The sequence below is a fragment of the Cyrtonyx montezumae genome, unplaced genomic scaffold (genome assembly GCF_038088225.1).
Source record: "Cyrtonyx montezumae isolate F1298 unplaced genomic scaffold, pur_monq_1.0 scaffold_5, whole genome shotgun sequence".
Taxonomy (NCBI): Eukaryota; Metazoa; Chordata; class Aves; order Galliformes; family Odontophoridae; genus Cyrtonyx; species Cyrtonyx montezumae.
Genome location: NW_027072056.1, coordinates 21,597,688 through 21,623,987, shown reverse-complemented (window position 1 = coordinate 21,623,987; position 26,300 = coordinate 21,597,688). Strand labels below are relative to the sequence as shown.

Here is a 26,300-nt window from a genome sequence, read left to right as displayed (position 1 = left end):
GCTTTCCTCAGCTCAATGACTCCCTGGAAAGCTCATACAGTACTGCATAGGTTTATAAATTGAACTCCCCCGTTTTTTGGACGTACCAGCCTGGATGAGTGATGGCTGTATCTATTTGCTGTAGAATTTTAATTATGGGGTAGGTATGAATCATTGCTCCCGCTTTTTGAAGTGTTAAAATATGAGAGCTGTGTTGTTTATTGTACTTGTGAGGGACAGAGGAGGAGGATGGTAGAGACTTCAGGTCGGTGCAGGCTGGATCCTGGCCTGGGCCATTGGCTTTTGCACCCTTGTGAAGCTGAGGTGCTGCTGTGGGGATGGACGGACAGCACCTTCTGTCAGAGGCACCGAGGCTCCCACCCTGCAGGGGCTGGCAGGCGTTACTCATTTATTACTGGCCGTGTGTTTCGGTGTCGTGGTCCCCCACTCGGGTGCTGCTGCAGAGCTGGGTGCTAGCAGCACTCTGCTTTGTTGCAGTGAGCACAGTGTGCTCGCCGATCGATACCGAGCTGAAGATTTAACAGGAGAAAGAGGTAAAACGAGAGGAATTGTGCAGGATCTTCAGTACCAGCTGCTGCTGGCATGCTGTTGTGTACGTTATCAGTGCAGCAGCGTATTGAGACACAGCACTCCTGCTGCAGCAGCAGGATGCTCGCTGTTCCCTGTGCTTCCCCTGTTTTAGGCTGTTGCTGCGTTCAGCTGTATTTGTCATGTACAGGCATCGCTTTCAACGTCTCCCACTTTGAATTTCTCTTTCTCAAAATGAGATTTTCCCCTTCGCTGGGAGCCTGGCTGTCACGGGCAGGGCTTTTACACCGAGACACAGTAACAGATTGAAGTGGTTGCAGGGCTTTAATCCCTTGGTAAATTAGCCAGCAGGCTCGCCTTTTCATGGCTGTGCTAAACAACAGGTTGATGCCATTTGGGCATTAGCAACGAGAACCACCTGAGGGAATAGGAAATGAATAAGGAGAGATGTAGCACGGGGAGAGCGTGCCTATTAGTGCCGCGTATTTCTGCCAGAGAGAAGTGATAACGCTAAATGAGTTTTTAAAAGACAAAGTTGGGGATTATATAGTCATTTATGATTTGATTAATGGGTAATTGATCCTGGTAATAGCAAACATCCAGACAGGGCTGTAAAAAAAAAAAAAAAAGCACAACCAAACCAACCTCATCTTTTCAGCACCGTGTTTGGGTTTCTCCCTTTATCCCAGCCTGCGTTTGTGGGTGGGAGCTGATGCGACGTGCACATATTCCTGCTTGAATGCTGTAGTCATCTGCTGCTGGAAGGAAACTATGTCAGAGAAATGTTGCATGATTCTTAAGTTTGTATTAACGTAGGTCTAAAACAATTAAAACCAAACGTTGCCATTTATTTTGGCTGAATTTTGTTGGATTCAGTTATAAAAAAAAAGATGTTTGTTGTTGTTTGTGATTATTTTATTTAGCTGGTAACAGTAGATAGCGTTGCTCTAATGAAGAAAAATATTATGTTTTTGTGCTCGCAGCAGTAAGAAATCAATAGCACGTTTAGGAAATAGAGCACAGAAAGCTGATGCAAGATGAAAAACCTTGGAACTACCTGTTAGCCTCCAAGTCCCACCCCCAGAGCTTTTAATTCTCTGTTTCGAAGAGGGGTTTTAGGGATCAATATGAAGATCTGTTGGTGATATTACATTTAATTAGAGTAATCAAAACCCATGCTTAGAGGGTGACACCTGCCAGGGAGGAGAGCAGCAGTGTGAGCGCAGCTCTGCGCGTGTCCGTGGGCACTGATGGAGGCACGGTCCCAATCAGGGGGAGCTGCTTTCATCTGCTTTGGGGGGTGGTTGGTTCTCCCATAATGCCATTGATCAATGATTTCCTTTCAGCAGTGATGTAATTAAAGGGCTTTCGTCAACTTGTGCCGTGTTGTCTGGAAATCTGTGCTTCTCGAGGTTTGGAGGAGATCGATGGGTGGCGGGGCACGGCGGGACACGCGCTGGGCCTGGGGCTGAGCCGTGCCCACCCTGAGCAGGGCCTGCTGCTGCTGCTGCTTTGGTCTTGGGGGCTGCCAGCTCCTCTGCCCTGCGTGCTGTTGAGCTGAGCTCCTTCAAAGGAGCTGAAATTGAGTGCTGGAAGAAAACGGTAATGAGAGATGTTGTTTTTTAGAGGGTTTCACAATCACAGAACTGTAGGGGTTGGAAGGGACTTCCAAAGATCATCGAGTCTGACCCCCTCTGCCAAAGCAGCTCCCAGCCCAGCTTGCACAGGCAGGCATCCAGGTGGGTTTATTGCTCTGATTGCAATGTATGTCCAATATTTTAAAAATAATCTTAGAATGCTGTCTCAAGACATCACTCTGAGAACGAGGTCAGGTTTGTTGTTTTTACAGTGTGAGCAGAGAACCATCACGTTCCTGTAGTATCACACTGAGTGATGAGCATGGTGAGAAGCTGAGCACGAGGGGAGGCAACGGCGGCCTTCCCCGAGCACTGAGCAGTGCTGTGTCACAGTGGAACAGCTCTGTAGCTTTTCAGCCTCATCCGTCTCCTGTGAGTATCATTTGCCATCCTTAGGACTAGGAAAGAAGTGTGAAAAACAAGGCAGGCAGTTCCAGATGGTTCAGAGCATGAGCACTCATGGGTTGTCTTGTGTGCCCCATGAATCGTCGTGCTGGCATGAAGTGTACTCCTCTGCTGGGGGGGTCTGTAATGAACTTTCTGGGTTCAGGACCACATGAAGCTGAGCTGGAGCAGCTCTGGACAAGCAGACCCTCGCAGGCAGGTGCTGGGTGCTGTACACGGGCACGCTGCTCCCAGCTCCTCTCTGTGCATGCATCATTGACCATTGTAGATGTAGCCTTAGGCTCAGCTCTCCATAGATGGTTGCCCATGCTCCTACAAGAAGCGTTTTATTTTTTCCTCTGGTATAAGCTATTGTAAAGCTAATCAGGAACACACTTGAACACGAGTTAATTCTTGTTTATTATCAGATATTCTACTGAAAGTACAGATCCTATGCAAAGGATGTACAGATGCCTTGCAGATGCTCGTGTAAGTTCAGAATGTAATTGATTTTGGATGAGGGACCTCAACAGAGGGATGCTGCTGTGGATCCAGCAGGGTCCTGTGGTAGGTGTCTCCCCTCCTCATCCTTGCAGCTGCATGCTATTAAACAGACAGCTTTCAGTATTTCCAATTCTGTACATTTCCTAATCAAGGAAGAAATGGTAAACTGCAAAAATAGACTTTGCAGAGCACTTCAGCCATAAGTTAAAGTTGGCTGGAAATGAAATCTAATAGAAGAAAGTCCGTGGAACCTCTGGTGTTGAATAGGGCTGCTTATTTATTACTTTGTTATAGCTTTATACAAATACATAGGTGCACACATCTGTACTGAAATGAAGCTGTCCAGACTTACGAGAGCCACTTGGAATCTCTCAAGGTTGCAGATGAGTAAGTGTAAATGCATGTGTATATTATAAGATGCATGCCCTTGGAGGGGGCTTTCTCGACGATGACAAATCTGTCTGAAATCCTCTCCCAGAAATCAGTCCTGTCCTTTTTATTTTTTTTTTTTGGCTGAGAGTCTCTGAGGTTTCTAGTTTCCCGTTTACCCTAATGGATTTTAACAGAAGTTTCAAAAAGAAACGTGTACTTGAAATATACCGTGAGATGGAATACTTCAGAGAAATGTTTGATACCCCGAATTCCTTTGGGTGTTATTGGAGCAGTGGCACAGGGACCTGGCTCTGCTGTGGGCACTGTGCTGTGGTGTAGCACTCTTTCAGTGCTGCTCTTGGTTTGGGACCCACGCTGCCTCTGGTGTAATTCTAGGGATGAACGGAAGATAAATAATTTGTTTTCAGCAGCATTTCTTCATCGCTTAATCTGGAATGAAATTTTACAGTCAGCTACTGAATTTTTAAGCGATATATTTACTCCTTTTATCCCGGGGGAATATTTAATAACGCTGTGTACAGTAAATGATTATAGTGGTTAATGATACAAGCTCAGGATGTATAGTTCCCCATATTTTTTTTCCATTGCCACGAGAGCTGTTCTGCAGCACAGGAGCCCAGGTTTTGCCGGGCTTTGTACGCCCAGCTCTCAAGGCTATCAGGAGTGTAATTGAGAGCGTGTTGGCACCGGCAATAAGTCTTTCACACAAATCTTTCCTTGACACATACTCCCCCTTTTGGTGCCAGATGTCAAGTTCTTTTGGATGCCTGTCTTATGATTTTGCAGTTAAAGCACAGTAAATCCTGGGTGTTGCTGTGCCTGGATGTTCCTTTCCTCCTCGCTCCCTGGCGTTCGGGTGCCCCATTGCTGATCTCTCTGTTCCACGTGGATGCTTTGACAATGATTCTCAGAAACAATTTTTTCACTTGGTGTTGGTGTTGTTTGGTTGGTTGTGGGGGTTTGAAGCTCCCATTGGTGTCGTTTGCATCTTCCATTTAAAAAAAAAATAAAAAAGAAGGAAAAAGCACTTAAAACACTTTTGATCCTTTGATTCATCATTGTTCCACAAAGATTTATCATTAACGTTGAAGTGAGAATGGAAAATTGACATCAGGAGATGCACAAAGGTCTGTCTTCAGAGCATCTCTAAAATACCTCCTAGTTCTTGCCACGTTATTCATACGTTAATTGCACCCCATCCATTATTAAGTTTGCCCTGCACTGTACTCCTGAAAGTGAAATTTCAACAGTAATGTTGTGCTTAGAAGTTAATTCAGTTTGATACGGCCATGGTTGGTGTAAGCATTTGAGAATATGCCTGAGTTTTAAGCCTGGTCACACAGTCTCAATGAAGTCAAGTGGCATTTCTGATGGAGCAAGGACTCAGTCCGTCAGGAACAAAATAAGGTACATCATTCCTTCCTTGTGGGTCACCTTTTGAATATTATTGCTTCTACAACAGAGAAGGAAATCCAGAATGTCCCTTTTTCTATTAGTAATGGGGGAAGAGGAGTAAATCTTGTTTTTCTTCTAACTAGAAAATGTCCAAAAGCATCTTGAACTGGGTATATGTTATTTCCATCAACCATTTGGGATTATACATGGGGTGGTTCCTAGAGAGCTGTCTTAGCTGAAATCAGTTGTCAGTGCTCTCTCCCCATTCATACAGCTGATACGTGGATCATACAGCAGGAAGGCCATGGAAATGAGCTGGGCAATTAGCTGTGCAGTTGGGTGCTCGTTGGGCTGTGTGGCACAGCACATCTCCCTGTGCCTATTGACACATGTAGGTGAGTGACCAGAGCCCATTCTGCCTGGAGAAGGCTCGTGGTCATGAGGCAGTAGTAAAGAAGTCAGTTTGGGGAACTGAATCAGTGGACCTTGTGCTCTGGGGACAAGGACGAAGGCTGTCAGCTCCGTGCAGAGCCTTTCCTTCCACCGTGTCCTGTGCAGGCCAGAGGGTTTGTGCTTTTCATGGCCATGATCACCAGTGTGAGCCTCACAGCCCCGTGCTCACATGTGGGCTGTTTTATGCCCAGGTTAGAAGCAGGGCTTGCCACCTGCCATTTCATCCCACATCAGGTCTGGTTTTCACAAGGAAAAAGTGCTGCTGGTTGTGGTAACACACAAAACGTGCCGTGGTACTCCTCTGTATTGGGAATCTCTTCAGTCACATATGATGAAGGTTTATTTTCCAGAGTTCCATGAGACCTTATATGAGGCTATCAAAGCTGAATGAGCTGTTACGAGTGCAGAGTGGATGGGTCTCTGATGACAGCACTGCTAACAGGAGCTGCTTTCCCGTTTTTATTCATTAGGTTTTTATTTGGTTCGAAAGCACGAGATAAAATTTCTCTGAGCCCTGGGCAGGTTCCCTGGGCTGCCTTGGCTTTTCTCCGTGTTGGTTTTTGTAATGGTTTATAAGTACTCCCCAGTTTATTACTTCCTCTTGCTGGACAGATTAGTTGTCATCCGTGTGGTTTTCACTCAGCGCGGTGACTCCTGACATGTCGCTGTTGGCAGATGAAAGGAGGGTTCATTCTGAATCGAAGTTTTGTGACAGAATTTTTCCAGTTTGCTGACACGCTGTCAGGCTGAATTCTGCTATTAACCCCCAAAGAAAAGCCGACTGCCACTCTCAATATCAGGCCGAAGTCGCAATTGTGTTTGAAATCCATTGTCAGTTTTGTCTTGTTTTCCAGGAATAAATCAAATATTTTTACTTGAAGTGGATAATTTTTTTCCAAGCTCACATCATTCATTTGTGGAATGGTATGGGTTCGCTGTTGCATTTGTCTGGCGTGGCAGTTGCTAGAGGTAATTTCCCCCATAGGGCTGTGTGGCTGCAGGAGGGACGTGTCCCTGGGGGCTGTGCAGCCTGGGTTGGGGTCTGCTCAGTGCTCTGCTGACCCCGGGGTCTCAGCTGGAAGAAGAACAAACCAGCGTGAACTAACGCTGTGTCATTGGTGTGATAACTCTAAAAGCATTTGTTGCACTGAGATTGTGCAACAAACCACAAGGAGCTCCTGGCACCGTGTTCAGCAGCTCTCCACTGTGTTTCCAAAAGGAGGTCCAAAAGAAAAAGGGTCTCTGTCTGCACTGAACAGTAGGGAGGAGGAGTGGCTCCATCCAGATACTGCTTTAAGAGCACTTTAAATAAGTAGAGTCAAAGATTGGAGGTTTTCATGTGGATCACTCCTCAGTTCTCCAGTTGAGCTGAGAAACGTTCCTGAAGGACACAGCACAGAAGCATCCTTTACTTCAGGAACTTTAGTCTGGATTTCATTTGTTCTCCCCTAAACTTTGCTGTTTTCTGCCCTTTTTAGCACAGCAGAGGAGGGTAATTTTCAGCTCCAGGCTCTGCTCTTTCATTCCCAAGCTCTCCCCTCCTCTTCCCAACCCCTTCCCCCAGAAGCCCCTCGGGTAGAAGCTGCCATTTAATCATTGCTGTCGAAGTTATTGCATTGTTCTGAGAAGTGTTTCTCTTCGAGGCCAACAATCAGATGCGATCAGCACTGCACCAGGTGGCAGTGCCTCACCGGTGACCCACTGGTTGCCTGCAGAGCATCCACACTGGTGGAGCAGAGCCTTCGTGGAGCAAATCTTTGCCACACTGAATAGCATCCAGCGATGAGTCAGGAGCCACGGAAGCAATTTAAGCCAATTAATCCTTAGTGTTAAAACATATTTCAGTTGAATTTTTTATCAGATGAGTGTGTGGGAAACAGTGTGAGAGAAAGAAAGAAATTAGAAATGTGCTAAATAATAGATGAGCATACGTAGCCAAGATCTGCTTATTAAGTCCTCTTTATTATTCTAAATATTTAGTGCCAGATCCTCAGCTGGAGTAAATGTCCTCAGTTGCATTGAAGTCAATGGAATTGTGCCAGCTGGGATTCGTGATGGATCTGGTCCTTGATTTTGCTGCAAGAAGACAAGAATATTCGGGGAGGTGAATGATGGGGGCAGCAAGGACTTTGCAGATGGTGACACCAATTTCGTAGCAATTTTAACAGGAGAAATAAGGAAGTCTGCCGTTCTTCTGACCAACATAATGAAATTAGAGGAACTTCTTGGTGTTATTTCCTTAGATGTGAATTTTCCTCCGAGCATCTACATCCTCAGGAGCTCGCACGTGCTACGGGACGCTGCATAGAGCCTCGGCTGTTCTTTCTTTTCTGTGGATGCCACATTTCTGCTGCCCTCACCTGAGAAGTGTCCCAGCAGCCACGGTGTGCTCACGGTAAACGTGTTTGATTTTGGAAAGCTGTTCTGTGTGCTGCAGCTGATTGTCCGCCGTGAGTAAAGCGTGCCGTAATTCGATGTGGCGCCTTATTGAAATCCAACGTGTCGTTTCATTTGGCTGCGTTTTAGAAACGTATCAGCGAACCGGATCCTGCAGCTGGCTAATTCTGTAATGGCTGCAAACCCCAAAGCTGTTATTTCCATAGTGAAGGAACAGCATCCTTCAGTACCATAAAACGTTGTGCTACCCCGCGTGGAGCGTGCACGTTGGTGCCAACCTCTCCCCATTTCTGCAGGCATGGCTTTTTAAGGGGCTCTCTTGGAGGGCTGAAAATAACATCACAAACCGTGTTTGTTATATTCTTAATTGTTTTGACCATAGAATTAATTTTAAAGTCAAAAGGGGCACTGCTTTTTCATCACTCCCGGTCCAGAATATTCAGCATGTCACAGATGTTCATGAATAATGTCCATTTAGAGCTGTTGGCAGAGCACACCGGCGAGTTGGCGAGATGAATTAAATGTTGGGGGGATCTGACAGGCAGCACGCTGCTTTGTGATCATTCCAAAGTTCTAATAATCTCCCTCACCTTCCCTGCCTGCCGCTAATGAAAGAGAATAGGTGATTGCACCTCGGGCTATGTTCCGCGCCTAATGACTCCTCCAAAGGCAGATTTATGAAGAAAAAATTAACTTTGAATGAGGATTGAATTGGCCCTGACAGTCTGATAGACTGTGACACAGATTCTGTGGCAAAACAGACGTAGCCCTAATTGATTATCAATATTTTAAGCAAAGTGATGAAAATAAGCATTAAGTGATGAGAAAGGCAGTCTTAATACAGTCGGCAGTGAGCGGGCTGTGGGGAGCCTTCGGGGAGGCCAGCCTGCTTGCCATCCCTGCATTCTATCTGTCAGCTTTCACCTTTTGCTTCCCAGCACCCGTTGTCCCTTTCCAGCTTATTTTCTGCCTGCAGGTTTACGAGCAGAATGCTAATGGCCTGGGCGAGGCTGTACGTGCTCCCCTCTCTGCTCAACTTGGGTTGATGTTTCACCCACCTCAACTTGGGGATAACTTGGGCTGCTTTGAGACGTTCCCAGCCCCACGTGGCACATACCCAGCAGTGAGCACTTTGAGGGTTGTGATGGTGAACAGAAGAGAGCAGCAAAACGGCCTGCATGGTGCCACAGGGTGTGTGCCTTCACGGGTGGGTCGGTCCTCCCTATGGGGAAACGGGAGATGTTGGGGCTGAAAAAGTCCTAAGATCCCCAACCCCACCCCACCTGCACGTGACCTCAGTGCCACATCCCTGCGGTTCCTGGTTCCCAAACACTTCCAGGCACTCGCAGTGATGGCAGGAGCCTCTTCCAGCTCTGAATAAAGAGACAAAAAGAGAAGAAACAGCACAGTCCTGGTCACGATGAGGTGTGTGCAGCACTGCTGCTGTGGAGCTCCTGCCTGGGACAGGATGGCACGGATCGAACACTGGGAGTTCAGGGTGGAATATCTGGGATGTGTGCTATAACTTTCCTTGTCAGCATATGAATATTTAGCAGAGAGCATTGCCGTGAGCCTCGATAAATTTGATATACTTGAGAAAAACGGCATGTAAATTAAATAAGGCCTTGTGAATTAATAATGGATTACCGTTGTATTTTTATATGTGAGCTGACTGAATATTTTATAAGTGCAAAAATGTTTGTGTTTAAAGAAAAACAAAACGGTGAAGGCCTTTCTGCTGAGCATCGCAGGCTGCACGGAGCCTGCCTGCCTCTCTTCCCCACGCTGCATTGCACGGCGTGTGTTGGTACAAGCGTGTGTGCAGAGCCTTGTGATGTGCACGCAGTGAGTGCTCTGATGAGGTCAGCTTTTGTTTTTGTGTGCTTTTTGGAAGTGAAACTTGGTCGCTGAGCACTGCGGGACTGGTGAGCAGCCTTCAGACTTTCCCACTGCACTTCCCCTGTTGCCTTTTCCTGCTTTTTTCTCCTGCTGGCTGTGCTGCACAGGGAGAGGGGTCGGTCTGCTCTGGGTAACTCTGGTGCAAGTATCTGATGTGCCCATGCCAGTGCATGGGGCCGTGTTCACCTGTAAAAAATATTAATCCAGGTGAGCACTGTGATTGTTTCAGGGTGAGAAATTAGCAGTGAAAGCCTGGGGAGAATTGTCATGTACCCTGGTCTTGGAGCCACTGCTGGGGAGCGCAGCAGAGTGAGCAGCAGAGAGCTGAGGACTGAACGGGCTGAGATAGCTGGGGTTTAACAGGATGCTGAATTACACTTTCTCTAATAATGGAGGAAATGGTTGAAGGTGTTTTCATTATTTTTTTATTATTTAAGTACATGGCCTTAAGTGAAGCAAAGCTTGAGGCTGTGTTGGTTACGCTGTGATTTTAACTGTTGACCAATTTGGGCACAAACCATTGCCAGAGCACTGACTTCGGGGCTTTGCACCGAGCCTGGCCATGGCAGCTTGGCAGCTCGTTGGGTTTTTAACTTTTATAATCACCAAAATTGGTCCTGAGGACAAAAAAGGATCAGTGGAACTGTACCTTTGTCTGGGGCTGCATCACCACTGGGTCACTGCTCCTGGGGGGGTTCAGAGCTGCGGGGATGTGGCACTTGGGGACGTGGTGGGTGTGCTGGCGTTGGGCCTGGGGATCTCAGAGGTCATTCCCAACCTGAATGGTTCCGTGATTTTGTGGCCTGCAGGGATGGCAGTGCTGCAGCAGAAAGACTTTCTGCTCTTTCTGCTCTGCATAGCAGCTCTCCTAATGCAGCGCACTGGGCTGCGCTCTGAGCTCACTGTGCTTTGGAACGAGGTGTGAGGCTCCTGCAGTGGTGTTCGGTCCCAGCTTGACTCAATGAAATTAAGTGGTGCTTTTTCACGCTGCTTGGTAGGTGAGTAGTGACGGAGGGCTGATGGCACGGAGTTCTTAGAGCCACGAGTGGCCTTGCTGACCTGGGGTGGTTGCAGCGGGCAGTGCCCGTGACCTCGGGGCTTTGCTTGCTCTGCAGATTGATGGGCTGAGTTCAGTTGTTGTTAATGAGCAATTCTGTGCAGGAAACTGTCCTCATGGTACTTCCTAAATGGCTCCATTGTCCACATAATTAACTGGGATGTGGGGGGAGGTCTCTGTTTCTGCTGGCTGAAGTTGTAACTGCATTACAAGGGCTGCACATGGGCAAGTTGAAGTTCACGTACAGAAGGCAGAAGTTTAGTCCCAGAGCAGAAGCATGCGTGTTTTAATCCTTTTGCTCAGATAACCATTGGGATATCCAATGAATTGCTCCCATGCTGCAGCAAATCAGGGAGGAAGAACAAAGTCGCATCGTGGAATAGATAAATCACATCTAGGCACGGCGGGTTATTGAATCTAAATTGTGCCCAGTTGGCCCAACAGCGATATAAGCCATCCATCTTCTGCTGATAATGGAGGTTCTTGAAATCCACCTGATGTTTGCATTATTAAATTTCAGCCTAATGAGCTCTGCTAATACATATTGAAGGCAGTTGCGAGGAGCAGGACGAGGATCCGAGCGGGATAATTTGAAAGAAACATAAGCTGAGCATTTCACATGACTCCAGGGGTATCTCCACAATTACGCACATAACCAAAATTGAATTTAAATGGAATTTCTATTATCCTTGTCCTCTTACCAGGGAGAATGAAGTGTAAACGAAGTAAAACTCGGTCGAGTTCCTGACAGTTTCTTCTTAGGATGTAATCTAATGGATTCTTGTGGCAGAAAGGTTCTGGTATTCCGTGGCTTTGAATGTGTAACTGCGTACAGAAGCGTGTCGATGCGGCCGCGGGGCCGAGCACGTGGCGACCTGAGTGTGTTTGCTGCTGGTGCCACAGCTTGTGGGGCTGGGTGCACACAACAGCCCGCTTCCACTCTGAGCTCTGCTTCTTTTCTTTCTTGTCTTTTCTTTTTGTGACACGGTGATACTTTTGAGAACTTCATATTTCATCACTTGTAATGCTATTAGAGACTTCTTCTCACTTGGTTCACTCATCAGGCAGTGAGACGGCAATAAAAGAGAATGGCTCCTTGGAGACATTAATGCTTTGGAATAAATGATGTGCTAGAGCAGAAATTTAATTAATTTACAGAGTATATTGATAGTCCCTTGTTACTGGGCTGTATATTTTTAATCTTCTTTAACATCTGTAGCAAAGTGTTTGGAAACCCCTGCAGTTGAGCAACTAGTAGATAATTAAGTAATAAGCGGAGAGGTTTCTGGAGAGAAAGAGATTCTCAAAGAACACTGTCAGGATGTGAACAAAGTGCTGCTGCTGTGGTTTGAGGTGAAAATGCTGCGCTGCATCGCTTGATGCCGGCAGACAGGAATCTGACTCTGAGTTTAAACACTGCCTGCAACTCTGCGTCCCTGCAAACGCTGCCCTGTTTGTCCCCTCTGCTCAGAAGAGGCCCTGTGGATTGCTCTCCGTGGCAGCAAATCCTCCTCCCAAGGTTGGCTCAGGTTGGTGGAGGCACTGTGGGGACAGCGGGGGTCAGAACAACCGCTTGAAAGTTCTGCTTACAGAAAGTGAGCGCAGAGATCTGTGCTGAAGTGTCACTGACAGCAGAAATCGCCACTGCGCTGTCGCCTTAACTGTAGTGATAAAGTGTAAGAAAATAGCCCAAGAACCAAATCCTTCTCTTTCACACACACCGACTTCATCGTGGGACCTGCAGAAACAAGTTGGGAATTGGCTTTGTCTCCCTAGGAAATGTTTGGTGAGATGCATTAATTAGTCATTAATTGCTTTATGTTTCTTCTCGTTTTAGCTAAAGCGGATGAAGCGTTGAAGGCTAAAGAGAGAAATGAAGAAGAAGCGAAGAAAAGGAAGGAAGAAGGTAATGTGGTTTTTCTTTCTGTAACAAACTGAAGCGTTTCAGGGATGGGTTCTGGTCAGATTCTGTGTGAACAGTCCAGGTTGGTGCCTGGGCCGGGCACGGAGCAGCTGCCCTCACTCTTCCAGCCCTGTGCTGACCCCTTCTGAGGCAGCAGCTGTGGATGATGCACTGAGCGCTCGTGGGGCCCAAACTCGGATCAGTTCAGCACAGCTTCTGCTCAGGTGAAGTTCCTGGTAACAGCAGGTGCATTTTGTTCCTGACAGAGGTGTTGCTGTAGGTCCTGCACGGGTTCAGGTAAACTGCTCGGGTCTTACGGAGTATGTGGTACCTGGAGCCCCTGCTGCACTTGACAGAAATAAAGGTAGGGTGTAATTACCTTTGAAAAATCGGAACTAATCAATTGCTTTTTTATTCTGTGTCTGAAAGAGGTTGGAGGTGTTCACATTTAATAAACTTTTAGTTTAATGATGTTTAAAAAACAGTGAAATGGATGCTCAGCTTTTATTCCCACTTCAAAGAATGTTGGGCAATCATTACATCTGAAGGAAGCATTTTCTTTTATGTTAATTTTGTAATTATGTTATCTGGGCTGCACTGTGAGAACTTATTACAGCAGACACGGCGATGCTCCTGAATCCACGCGTGCCCCCACGGCAGCACTGCACTCCCACCCCACAGCAGTGCTTCCTGAGGGCTGCTGCTCATTAAAGTGAACATGGGGTTGGTGTAGGGTAACGGGTTTGTGGGCACCTCAGCTTCAAAGCAGGAGGCTCCTGACTGCTGCTTGTCCCACGCCGCAGGTGGCCCCTGCCTTTGAAGTCTGTGCTTCACTTGTGCTACTGCGGGTGCACACTGAGCTCCCACTGCAGCTGTGCAGGCAGACACTTCTCTGTGAAGGAGCTCGTTTTGTCTGTAGGGTGTGGACAAATCCAGGAAAAAAGAGTCCCAGGTTGGTAGTGACAGTTTGCCCCAGTGTAGCTGAGCGCTAGGAGTCCTCTCCTCCTTTGGAATATACCTCGAATAGCATGCAAACCACTGCAGGGTGAAACTGTCTTCCTCTGGTTTGTCTTGTGGAGAATGTGGTTGTGTAACTGAGTAAGATACTCTCGTGCTCCTGTGTGGCTGTGTTCTGGGGGGAGAAGTCTCTGTCTTGTGCTGGCTCCGGATGGCTCAAAGTCCAAGTGATCTCTTTTCTTCTGTGCCTGAAAGATGGTCCTTGGAATGCTTCTAATTCCCATCTGTGGATGAGAAGAGCTCCTTGCTGCTGCCGTAGTGCTGGAAAGGATGGAAGGAGAAATTCCTTCAGGTGTTTTTGCAGTTCCTAACTTCTTGCTCAGTTATTCTTTTTGGAATGCAAAACCGAAGTTATTCCCCTGGAGGTACTGGGAGCTGCACAGCAGCGCTCCCTTCCCAGGGTCCCAGAGTCCCAGTTCAGCTCTGAGTCCGTACGGTGAAATCTCTTTGGAACTGAGAAATGCTGCCTGGTACAACGTGATGCTTTACCTTAAAATACCTCGCATGGGCTCTTCTGTCCTTGTGAAGGAAAGCATCACATCTGTGAAGCCCTCAGCTCAGTATTCCAAAGGCAGTGCTGAAAACTTCACCTTCGTGGAGCAGTGTTTCTCTGCAAGGAATGGTTAAAGTTGTTCCATGTGATTGTAAATATCTCATTCACGTCTACACAGCGACGATGCTGGGGTCACATGGAAAAGGTACTCTTTGGATTTGTGGCTGTAATTAATTTCATTCAAAATGGAAATACTCTGATGGTTTGGTTTGGGACTGTGTGATGCCAAGAGGAATTAGTTCTTGCTCCTCCTTAGAGAATGCGTCTTTGATGCTGAAGAATAAAACGCAGATGGAGGAGTGGGACTGCCTGGGTGTGTTTTGTTGGGCTTCAGACAGCAGGGGAGGGAGAAGGTTTTGTGGGCACACCAAGCCAAGGCAGAAGGTGATGCTGGGTTAGCTCTGAGTTCTCACACACACCAGTAATCAGTGAGAATGCGAGTTGGGGAGAGGCACCTCGTGCATCGTCTGTCCTCATCTGCACTCCTCATCCACTGAGTCCTCCCCAGACTGGGATGGTTTGTGCCCAGACAGAGGGGGGCTGGGGGCTGCCTCCCAGCTGCAGGCCGAGGTGCCAAGGTCTCCTTACGTGCACATTTGCTTTGGAAAATGTGTGTGTGGTTTTCCATTGTGTCCATCGTGAGGGAGTCGTGTGCTGGCAGTTGTTTTACCTACGGTAGTTAGGACAGCTGAGTATGGAAAGGCAAAGGGAGGAAGAAACAGTGGTGTATGTGGGAGTGAAAGCAGGAGGGAAATGTATTAATAGGCAGCAGAGCTGTCCCGTGGCTCCTCTGAAATAGTTGTGAGGCCGCTGTGCTGTTCTGAAATGAAGAGATGTGTCCTGAGGAGAAGCACAGTGAACAAAGCCCCTCCATTGCTCTGCAAGGCCAGCTACTAATTAAGAACAAAATGTTTTCAGTGGGCAATAAATAGCTTATTAAATGGTTTAATGAGTGTCTCGACCTACCAAGGCCATGGAAGGGTCCCATGCCATGTTTACCCCAGCGCAGCGTGGGGAGCGCCGGCTCCGTGCTGGGTGTGCTGTGCACGCAGTGGGTTTCTCCATCGGTTCATCCACGGAGCCTTGTGAGCCATTTTCAGAGTGTTGTGGTTCGGTTTTTAAAGGAAATCCGAATCCTGATTTAGCATCCCAGAGTTCCCTCCCCGCACAGTGCAGACACGTGGGGCTGCCCGCTCACCTGCAGCAGCCGCCAGCCCTGGGAAGCAGCACCACGTGCAGACCAGCAGCTGTTCCTCCGCTCCCGGCGCTGCCTCTGCATCCCCACCCCATCACGAGGGTGTCCCGACATCGCTTTTATTATCATTTTATTGCCAAATCAGGTGTGAGATTAGATGTTGGATGTTACATGTAATCTGCTCAGAAATCAAATTACGTGACCTCCAAGCCCAGCGCCGCACCCTCCCGCTGCTTCGCTGCTCACTATGCAGCGTTCTGCTGTCATGAATACAAATAGAGGACAAATTAGAATCTACAGACAGCTGACCCGAGCTCCAGATTAAAGGCGGGGGGCTTGTGCTGCTTTCAGTGCTTTAATTACCATAGTCCCTATAGCCGGTTGAAGGACACGTGCAAAAATCATTTTTGTGACAAAAAAGCAAAGAAAGAAAGGGAAAGGCTCCCTCCTTCTCATTTGAATTTTTCAGTTTGATTGCATTTGCACTTCCATTGGAGCTATGCTAATTCGCTGCATGAAATTAGGTCCATTAATAAAGAATGCACTACGTCCGTACGGGTATTTTCGACGGAGGGCTTTTTTTCTTTTTCTGCTTGCTTTTTTTGCTTCCCTGCTTCTGTTTGGGGATGCCTGAACGCGGCACTGTGTGGCCCTGAGGGCTTTCCCTGCCCTGCTGCTGGCTCCTGCCCGGCCCAGGCATGGAGCTGAGCTCTGCAGGAGGAACACCCATCCCTGCAGCGCTCATCCCAACGCGTGGCACCGCGTCCCCGCACGGCTTCAGGGTCGTCTGTGTGAGGGCATCGTGCAGAACAGTATTTAACACATGTCCACGGAACACAGTGTGCAATTGCAAGGAGAGATTGGCCCTGCGAGGTTTCACACGGTGCAGCTGAATGGGGTTTGTCCTTTGGGAAGGGGTCCCTGTGTTGGGGTGGCTGTGCTGGGGTGGCTGCTGTCCCCAATTTGCATTCTGTGTCTCTCGCGCGTGCTGGCCCAATGCTGAGTTGATTAGTTATGCCTGGCTAGTAAGCAGGGAAACATTTTGATATACTCTGGGGAAATAAATTTGGCAGCAAATCAGCACGAGGAGATTTAATTATCACTCGGAGACCTTTCCCTTTTCTGGCTTAGTGATCCTGAAACTCGGTGTTCCTCTGAAATCTGTGCGGACGCTAAGCTTCGCTTCCCAATTTGTTCCTCCGTGCAATGATAAGCCAAGCAATTATTGGTTTATTGATTTTTCATCACGGCAAATTTAAAGTAGATTTTTTCCTGAAAAGGCAGAGGTGATTAAGTGTTTCCCCTCGGTTTAGTACAAGAGAGCTGTGTGGCAGAATCTAATATCCTGAGGTCAACCTCCGCAGGCAGATAATACGGTGTCTCGGCCACGTGTTAAGGAGAGGAATCGGGGCTACAAATGTGATAGGATATATGTGGAGACAGTTTAATTTGCTCCATTTATATGAACAAATCATGTGGCACACGCTTGGAAAACATCATTTTGAATGGGCTTGGAAATGAAGCCCACGTGGGCGGAGGAAGGGGGGAATGCAAACACGAGAGCATTTGAGCCCTCGGTGCCAGGAGGGGACTTGTCTCTAAACGCAGTCCTTTGGGATTCAGCTCAGGGCTGTTCCTTACACCCATCTTTACCCCGCTCTTCGGGACAAGTTGGGCTCTGCAGGTCTGCAGTTCTGAGGAGAGCTTTGTTTTAAAAACAGGACCCTTCATTAAGTGGATTTAAATGAACAGGAGTTGCTCCGACCAGCGGGAAGGTGAAACTTGCAGGTGGTTCTCCTGGTTTTAGACGTTTACTAGCGGTGATTCCAGAAATGACAGCAAATGCAGCAGGGAGATGTAATTTTCTGCCATAAATCGTGGAATCCTCATTGAACCACACGAGGTTGGGTCAGCAGGGCCCTCACAGACCCCACTCCCCCACTCTGGGGGAGCACCAGCCGCGTTTGTGCCCATCTGGAGGGAGCTCCCTGGAATGCTGCTGCTCTGCAGGGCTGTGAACACACCTCACCTGCAGGGAGCAATGTGTTGTTCTAATCCTTGAGTTTGCATATGAATGGTCCAAGATTTGGCTTTATTGGGCACATTAGCTGGGAAGCCATGGAGCAGAGCACTGTGCAAAAGCTGTGAGATGGCTGCAGAGAAATGGCAGTGCACCTTTATTTGAAGGAAAACGGATTAAAACCAACAACCTCCCTTATATCATCTGCAGAAGTGCCTTGTTTTTCTTCTGTATTAACGTGCAAGGCAGCATTTGTCTGTTTTCATACTCATTTTCTTCTGGCTTGAAGCCCATTAACGTGTGGGGTCCATTAAGGGTTGGGATATCAGCGTGATGTGCCTAGATGTTAAAATTCCTTTGCCGCTGGTATTTGAGGCACTTCAGTAAATACAGTGGGTGTAATCGCTGTTCCATTTATACGTCTGTGACGATGAAGAACTCCATGAGTAGATGATGCAGATTCAAAGCTGAAACTCCAGCTGACCGAGCCATTTCCCTCCTGTCCCCAAAAAGAGGAATGCTCTGCTCCCTGTTACAGGTGTATCATCAGCATCACATTGAAAAATACCTATTTCAGATCAGAGGTATATTTTTAGACTGAGGATTGCCACCAGAGTTGTTCCATGCGTGCCCTGGAAGGGGTGGTTGGGTTGGGGTTGGGCCTTTAGCAAATCAGCAAAGATTCGGCTTTTAGCCGCTTCCATTCTGGAAGTGGAAATACAGATGAGGTCGTGCTGTCTCTCCCAGGTGGTTTATTAATTCCTTTACAAAGTCCAGAAGTCGTCTTCAAAGTTTAAGACAGACAAAAAATAACAATTGCTTCTGTATTTCGTTAACGTCGCGTACTTCACCGTCGTCTTTATGGCATTTGTTTGTGCTAGAGGATAAGTCAGAGGCAAGTATCAGTTAAGGTAATGGGATTGTAAAGCAATCACAGAATTAGTTATCTGACTTCAATCACTTAAAACAAACTTATAGCTACGTATGGAAAAGCTGCTTCTGGAAGGGAAGATAAACAAGGGCTGGGGGACAGACTGTGATTTCAGCCCCTTTGTGGCACAAGAGCACAAATGGTGGTGGGACGTGGCCGTGCTGAGCATTGTTTGCACCTCCTCTCTGTTACACATTGGCTGTACAAACTTAGAGAAAAAAAGCATTCTTACTGATGACCTCCAAAAAATACAACACAAAAAACCCACAGAGTTCTCCGGAAATATAATGCGTAATTATTTATCCCTCAAATATTTCACTTAATTTCTGGTTCGGTCTTTAAATTTCCATTAATTTTCACTGTTTGCTCTGTTGAGGTTTTCATTTGTCAAAATTGTTAGCTCTTGGGTATTAGTTACGCAAATATTGATGTGTAGCTTTGGCCTGTTCGCTATCAATTGAAATCAGGAAATCAATAGACTTAATAGCTCCTCATTACCCAGTTGATGCATTTGCAGGGCTGAGCCAAGCGCTGTCAGTGAGCCATCAATTCGGCCACCAGCTCTTTCACGGTCACTGCGGGCCGGGCCCCGTGCTGCTGGCCCCAGAGCCAGGGCACCGTGGGACCAGCACGGCTCCCACACGCTGCGCTGGGGAATCCTGAGGTGGCTGCACAGCCTGTGTACCCCGAAGGTCCCTCCTCAGGTAGCTGTGGCTCTTGCGGTGGTTTCCTAAACACCACTGGTAGGTACGAGCCCTGCCCTGGCTGCTGGTGGTAGTGAAACCTGTGCTGTAGCTGGGGTGGCTGCGATGCCAGCTGGGGACCTCAGAGCCACACAGCACGTCCAGGAGAACCCGCTTGGGTTTACCAGGTGGAAAACGATGCAATAGTGTACTGGTTTGTCCAGTCCTAAGTTGTAAAATTGTAAAGTGAATCTAAGTGAAAGGGAGGCAGCCTTGTAAAGGTGGAGTGGCTTTTGGGAGAGGCATTCCTTTGCATTTAATACATCTTTGTAGTGGGCAGGGCGTGTTGTGATGGGCAGTGCCTTGTTGTCATCTCTGATGGGTGCACAACAGCTCCTCCCAGCATCCTCTGTGTCCGTACTGTGGATGGATGAGGTCTGAGCAGATTCAGCATTGAGTTCCCTGTGGCCCTGTGCTGCCCTGGAGCTTTGGAGGACCTTTGGGAAACAGAAACCTACTGTCACGGCCAGGGATGGACACTTCCCCAGTGCATGGGCAGCTCAAGATCTCTGAGCTGACCCGGTGATTCAGCGATAAGGATCTTTTAGACTTAGACTGCAGCTGCACGGAAACATCCACGTTTGATCCATGCACACATCACTGTGCTGCACCTAAAAGAAGTGCCAAGCAGCAAAGCATTTGCCAGTGAATATTTTTTAGTCTACATTACTCTTCTCCAATGTTATTGCAAGAAAGTCGTGGCATTCACTTTAAGTATTTTTCTTCCCTGGAAAAAGGTTATTAAAATCGAGGTAAAAAATCCAGACGCTCGGTAAACATGTGAGATGAGTGAAATACAGACTAACTTAATGATGTTTAAGATGCTATACGTAATTAGAACAGAAAGGTCAGGGTAGGTGGCAGTTTTCCCAAGTCTATGGAGTGTCAGAAAAATCCCCAAAGCGTATGTTTTAATTGAGTTATGTGTTCTTTCCTTCGCGTTGAAGCATTAAGGCATTACCCCATTCCTGGGCTGCGCTCCTATAATTTCACGTGGCAAAATTCCCAGCTCTGCATTTTGACAGTGAAACCACATCATGTGTAGGTTCCTTCATTCCAGGAATGAAATACAACTTGGTGTTCGTCACCAAATCAACGCTTCCTTTCCCGTTTCAAACAAAAATATATTTAATGCACAGGAAAATAAATTTTACAAGGGTGAAGATGAAGTGAACATTTCTGGTGCGAGAGATCTGTGAAAAAACGCAGTGAGCTGAACAACTGTGACAGAGAGAAGGGAGAGCTGGTGAGCCACAGGTGGGCTGCTGGGTGGGGGGGCCCCGTGGAGTTGCAGTGGGGGCTGTGGGTCCCCGGTCCCCCCTCGGCACACCCGACCTCTGGGAGTTGTACTGAGGGAGCAGGGGACAGTGGAAGGGGTTGAGCAGTGCTGTTGGCCACTTGGGCTTGGTGTTCATGGGCAGAGCGTGGATTAGAGCATCAGCTTTAGAGCCAGCAGAAATGGAAAGCTGTGCAGGAACCTTCCAGCCTCCATTGCTGGCAGGAGAGGGGCCCGTGGGGCTCCGTGCTGGGACGTGGGGAAGGTGACCTCACTGCACCTGTTCCCCAGAGGAGATGCGTATTGCAATTGTTTTCTCCGATAGCAGATGGAAGAAAGTAGGTTTTTCCATTTTGCAGAAATTGAGGGGAAAACACGGAATTAAGCATTGTGACCTTTAGGTAAATCATTGTGAGTTTTCTGCAGGATCTCTGCTTCAGTCGGTGTTGCTTCATCTCGGACAGCCTTTCCTTAGCAGGAACCAGTAGCTATCTCTTCTCGTTACTCGGCGTGCAGATCTGTGCTTTATTTTACTGTCACTATCCAAACCTTGTCTCAGAGCGTTGTCAGGAGCTTCTGCCCGGCCACACTGCAGCTCACCAGGAGCAGAAGGGTCACAGCAGTTGGTGTCTTTGTCTATGGCAGCTCTGTGCAGTGCAGCCTTGGCGGGCTGTTAAGAGGAGAGCAGGGACAGAGGTACGGTGGGGCTTCAAGTGGGGAGAGCTCAAAAGCAGAGCGTGCTCCTCAGCGTGCTGGATTTCATCTGGCGCTTTCTGTACCCCAACGCAGCTCCATTTTTCATTCAGCCACTTTGTATTCCCTGTTTGAGGGTAACCAGGGTGCTTCCCACCCCTGTGTGCTTCCTCTGATGTGTTGCTGAGGATCAGTACCGGCGCTGGGATCCGAGCGTGGCGGTCCCTGCAGCAGTGCTGGGAGCTGCTCCAGCACAGAGCTCAGAGCACGGCTTGTGCTGCTGCTGCTGCTGCTGAGCTCCTCTGGGCAGGGCTGGCTCTGCTCCCTCTGTGCCTGCAGTGGGGAGTGGTGGGTGTGGAAATAGTTTTATTTGTCTGAATGCGTTGGAGAGACTCGGATAAGTTCAATATAGACAAATCGTTACATATTAAACGTACGCGTAATATATCCACTCGTTAGTTTGTACATACAATACAGAGGTTATTTGGGATACAGATACATAAAAGATAGAAGAACCCAGTAATTGCCTTTAAGATCAGAGCACAAAGCATTACCTTGGATTTTACAAGGCCAGCGAGCAACAAAAGAGCAGTAATTTATGAGCTCAGCGTAAAAGAATAGCATAATTGCATTAAAAATTAATGCTAATGAACACTAAAATGGGGAAGGTGGTTATGATGAAAGTTTGTATTCATCTTCCCTGGTTTGAATGATGGCTAGTGGCTTGATTAATGGCTTAATTTCTATCAATTAGCAGGGAAAAATCTCCTGCGAGACAAGGGTAAATTGAGCATCGAATTACATATCTTGCTTTTGTGTGCTGAGAAAAGAGAGCTGCGCTCCTCCGACGTGGGCTGTGCTGACAAACACAGCGTGCCCTGTGCTGGGCTGCTGGGCTGGGGCTGCGCTGCCTGCCCCACTGCCCCCCACGCCCTGCCCAGCTCCGCTGCCTGCCCCTGCCTGGGCACACCTCGGCTCTTCCCTGGGTGCTTGTGAGTGCCCGAGGGGGCTGCAGAGTTCAAGTGGGTGTGGGAAATGGGGGGGAGGTGAATGTGTGCGGGGGGGTAGTGCAGAAATATAGGTGTTCTCACATCACTGCTTCCAGACTCACTGCTGTCCTCTGTTCAGGTTTACCCCTGGTAATTCTGTTATTCTATGGAGGGAGGTTCCTGTGCAAACTTGTTTCAAAACACTATGAAAGGTGGATTGTGTGGTTATAACATATGAAAGCAGCGATGTGTAAGCACTCATACTTATAGCTGGAAGATGTGAAGAACACAAATTAGCCACAGAACCTCTCTCTGGCCACAGCAGCTCAGCATGGAGCCTCGTTTGGGGGTGCTGCTTTGGTGGAGCCCAGGGGATGGGGATCGTTCTCTGCAGTGGTGATGTTTGCTCTGCTGTCTGTTGGGGTCTTCTTTCTGCCAACTCATGAGCAAAAGAACAAAATAAATTGTAGTTTTTCTGGCAGATGCATCCTCATTGTGCAGCTGCTGGAATGGCCTGTCTGTAAGAACTGGCCCCGACGATCCCGAGCGCAGTATTAGCTTGTTTTGCTCACGGTAGCACAGTAGAAAGGCTTGCTGGGCAATGAGGCAGTATTGATTTCTTTTTTGTCTGTAGCCTCTCAGCTTTCTGACTCCATTATTCTTGATTTTACTATGAAATACATATCCTTTCTACTGACATCTGACAAACAACACATGGAAGTCATTTTATCTACCAATAATGTGTTTGTCAAAAATATCACGCACTAATGGGTTATGCTTCCTCCAGTCCATTTTCCCAAGTTAATGTCACTGATGTAATTCTCAACATTTAGTGATTTTTGCCCTTAATAATTTGTCATTCCCACTGGTCCATGTAAGACCCGGGCAGGATGCAGTGACAGGCTGTGAGCAGCTGATCTCAGTCCACGCTCCCCTTCACATCTCCAAGCCCGGCTCCAACGCTGTGACCGCCCAGTGCCCCGAGCTGGTGCAGCCTGGTGGAGGAGCATTTCCTCTCTCTGGCAGGGCACTGCTCTGTTTGTTTCTGTACTTCATACAGGATCTTTAGAAATGTTTTTTAAAATAGAATTCCTCAGCAGCAGGCCAACAGAGCTTTTAAACACAGGCTGAAATAAAAGCGTGCAGTGGGAAGAAGGAATGAAGACTGAGCTGTCACTGCAGTCAGACGTAGAGGTAGCGACGAGATTAACTGAGCTGGGAATCTGAGGAAGCAGAAAATGAAACGAGCAGTGAAGTAAATACTCCTTTTGCTCAGATGCACTGTAATGAGCAGACAGTACAGAAGCAATGGCTTAGCTTGCACTGAGAACACAGGGCATGGCACATCGATGTGGGCATCCACAACTGAAGCCAGACTCCCCTCGATACCAGCAGAAGCACTTGTGCTGCTTCATGCACGTTGGGCTCCCCTGTGGTATTGGCTTTGGCCACAAATCCTCGGGTGCAGGAAATCCTCATGCCATAATCTAGCAGTTATCCTGCAAGGACTTCTCTCGAAATTCTTACAGTAACATCTTGAACACTGTCATGCATTGAACAGCAATGGCCAACTCACTGTTGCTGTTTTTACTAAAGGAAAAAGGTTTTGTGTCTTCTTTGTAACAGAATCTTGGAGGCTGCATTGCAAGCTATTTTTTCAGGTGTACACTGTGGTAAAATACATTGAGTGCCTTGCTTAGGCACAACATTTATTGCGGGTTTACAGTAATGTATACTGACACTACACCTTCTTTTTGTAGACCAAGCCACCCTGGTAGAGCAAGTGAAACGAGTGAAAGAAATTGAAGCTATTGAAAGTGACTCCTTTGTTCCACAGACATTCAGATCAAGTAAAGAAGTCAAAAAGGTAAGTTGGCAATGTCCTTTCTTGGTGCGTAATCCCTTCCAAGTCAGGTGGGAGCTATGCCATGAATACAGCTTCCAGTGATGGAGGAGCATCAGAGCTGACATTCCTAAATGCCACCACTGGAATCAACCTCTGCACAAGGACTCTCCTTTGTGGCTCTGTAGGTCAGGGGAGGGTGCACGTTTAAGCATGCAGCAGTGTCCCTGAAGCTCAGGTGCGGCTCTTCTGGTGGTGTATCGTAACTACGCTGAGCAACTCTGATTTTTAAAAAGTCTTTTAAAATCAGAAAAAGTCATGAAGATTTTTCTAAGGAAAAGCAGAAGAATTAAAATGCAAAAGTAACTGTAGTTAGAGGTTAGTATTTTTAATTCTTCTTGACAGGAACCAGAGTCCAAGACCATATTTACTCACTGAAACAAAATGGCACTGATTTCAGACAGCTTTCTGAAAACCTAATGCGAGGCATCCACGTTTCAGAACTTTATCTGCATTTCAGCTGCCAGCTCTTCTACAAACTCAGACACTGCTTTGAAAGCATGAAAAACAAAGGGTTGCTTCAGTTTTTCCATCTGCCAACAAAGTGTTTTGGACCACTGCTGTACGTTTCCCTGAGAACATGCACTGTCTTTTCAGGAGTACCCGACAAGTGCACACTGCTTCTTCAGGGAGCAATCCCCACAGCCAGGGCTCTCCTGCTGCCGTGGCTGTGCCTGCTTCCACGCTGTGGTGGAGGCTGTTTGTCAGCCCGTGCCCAACCCATGCATGCAGAGGAGCATCCACAGGAGGGTCTTTCTGTGGGCATGTGCTGCAATTCAAAGAAGGCTGGATGCTCGGCTAAGATGCTGTCATGTCTGTGAGTCTGAGGATGAAATACTCAGCGTGTTTCTTTCTTTTCAGTCAATAGAGCCTCCTGAACTAAAATACGAACCTGTAACTGTAGGCGTGGGATCTGTCGAAGCCTCTGCCCCCGAAAAAGAAACAGTACCTGCCAATATTCCTACTGCCATCAAGTACCAGGATGATAATTCTTTAGCACATCCAAATGTAAGTGTGCTGATATTTATCTTTTGGAACAACACAGCCCGTTGAATGCACACAGGTTCACGTGCCCTAAGAACGGCCGTGCTGTGTTGCTCATCGAGGAGCTTCCTCTAGCTAAAAGGTGAATGGATACAAGTCAAACGTCCTTCTTTTGTATTTTAACTTGCATTTGAACTGGGTTTTTTTTGTTTTTTTTTTTGAGAATGAGGAAGTTAAAAATAATTTGCCATAAATAAATGGAAGCAAATTCCAAATAACGGATATGGCAAACAGCAGTGCAATGCCACCAACAAATCCACTGCTTGAGGGGGAGACTGAAGTTTGCCCACGTTGGCTTCCAAAATACTGAAGTCTCAACCTTGACTGCTGTAGGTCAGCATTTTAGCCCCTGTGTGCAGCTGGGCTTCTTTTCTCAGCACTGACTGCCTGTGCGTATTTCAGCACATTGTAACAAGCTTTGTTGTGCCTACTGTTGTTCTTCTCCCCTTGGTGTCTCAGCTGTTTATCGAGAAGGCAGAAGCGGAAGAGAAGTGGTTCCAGAGGCTGATTGCACTTCGGCAGGAGAGGCTGATGGGCAGCCCCGTGGCCTGAGCAGACTGCTGCGACCATCACCACGAGTTCTGCGTGAGCACTACGAAATCCTATCGTTAAATCGTTTCATTTTTCTCTTTTGAGGGGATTTTAATACTCAGTAGGAGTGGTACAGAGAATAAATATTTCATCTGAACACACAAGAATGTTCCATCCTGAGTTCTTGCCCAAGCTCATTGCTGGGTTGCTTGGGTTGCTGAGAAGGGAAGGCTATCACAGCGGTGTAATTTGCTTTTTTTTAATACTGGATTCCCCTCGGGTGCAGCCTTGACAGCCCAAGGAGACGTAATTTTATACTTCCCAATCCCCCCAAAATATATAACCATGTAGCAGTTTAAAGATAAATGAAAAAAAATAAGACTGTCAAAGAAAGTTCAGATTTACCAGCGCTCAGACAGTTGGAGTACAAATGATACCACCCTGGGCCATTAGATCTTTTGCAGCGGAAGGCGGATGCAGGGCAGATGATGCTGCTGTTATCTCTTCTTCCTTCCACGCAGCGTTTGAATCCCAAACGTGTGTGGGCAGTGTCGTTGCCACGGGGCCGCCTGCCCCTCACCTCCTGCCTCGCTTTCGGAGGACTTGAGTGGAAAGAAATGTTGTTTCAGATTTTCTTGAACGTCTCCCCGCTGCTGTCAGCATCCTGGAGTTCACTGAAGAAAAAGACGATATTCTTTTAAATAAACATGTTGCATTTCAGCAGTTCTCAGCAGCCGTATTTCCTATGCAATTTTAGGCGTATTAAAATGATGGATAAGCAGCAAAAGACAGTTTTCTCTGAATTCTTAATGGGAAATAATATAAAGATTGTGTCTGTTGGTGCAGACCTTTGTC

General features: G+C 47.4%; 1 protein-coding gene across 1 annotated transcript in view; it reads left to right on the top strand.

Annotated features, from left to right (window-relative positions):
- The window catches only part of RSRC1 (arginine and serine rich coiled-coil 1), a 104,705-nt gene extending 79,103 nt beyond the window's left edge, over nucleotides 1-25,602 (top strand). The window contains exons 7-10 of the mRNA XM_065747873.1: nucleotides 12,485-12,553; nucleotides 23,728-23,834; nucleotides 24,732-24,878; nucleotides 25,374-25,602. Coding sequence (XP_065603945.1) covers nucleotides 12,485-12,553; nucleotides 23,728-23,834; nucleotides 24,732-24,878; nucleotides 25,374-25,466 — 416 coding nt within the window. The 3' untranslated portion in view covers nucleotides 25,467-25,602. The remainder of the gene's footprint in view (nucleotides 1-12,484; nucleotides 12,554-23,727; nucleotides 23,835-24,731; nucleotides 24,879-25,373) is intronic.
- The last annotated feature ends 698 nt before the right edge of the window (nucleotides 25,603-26,300 follow it).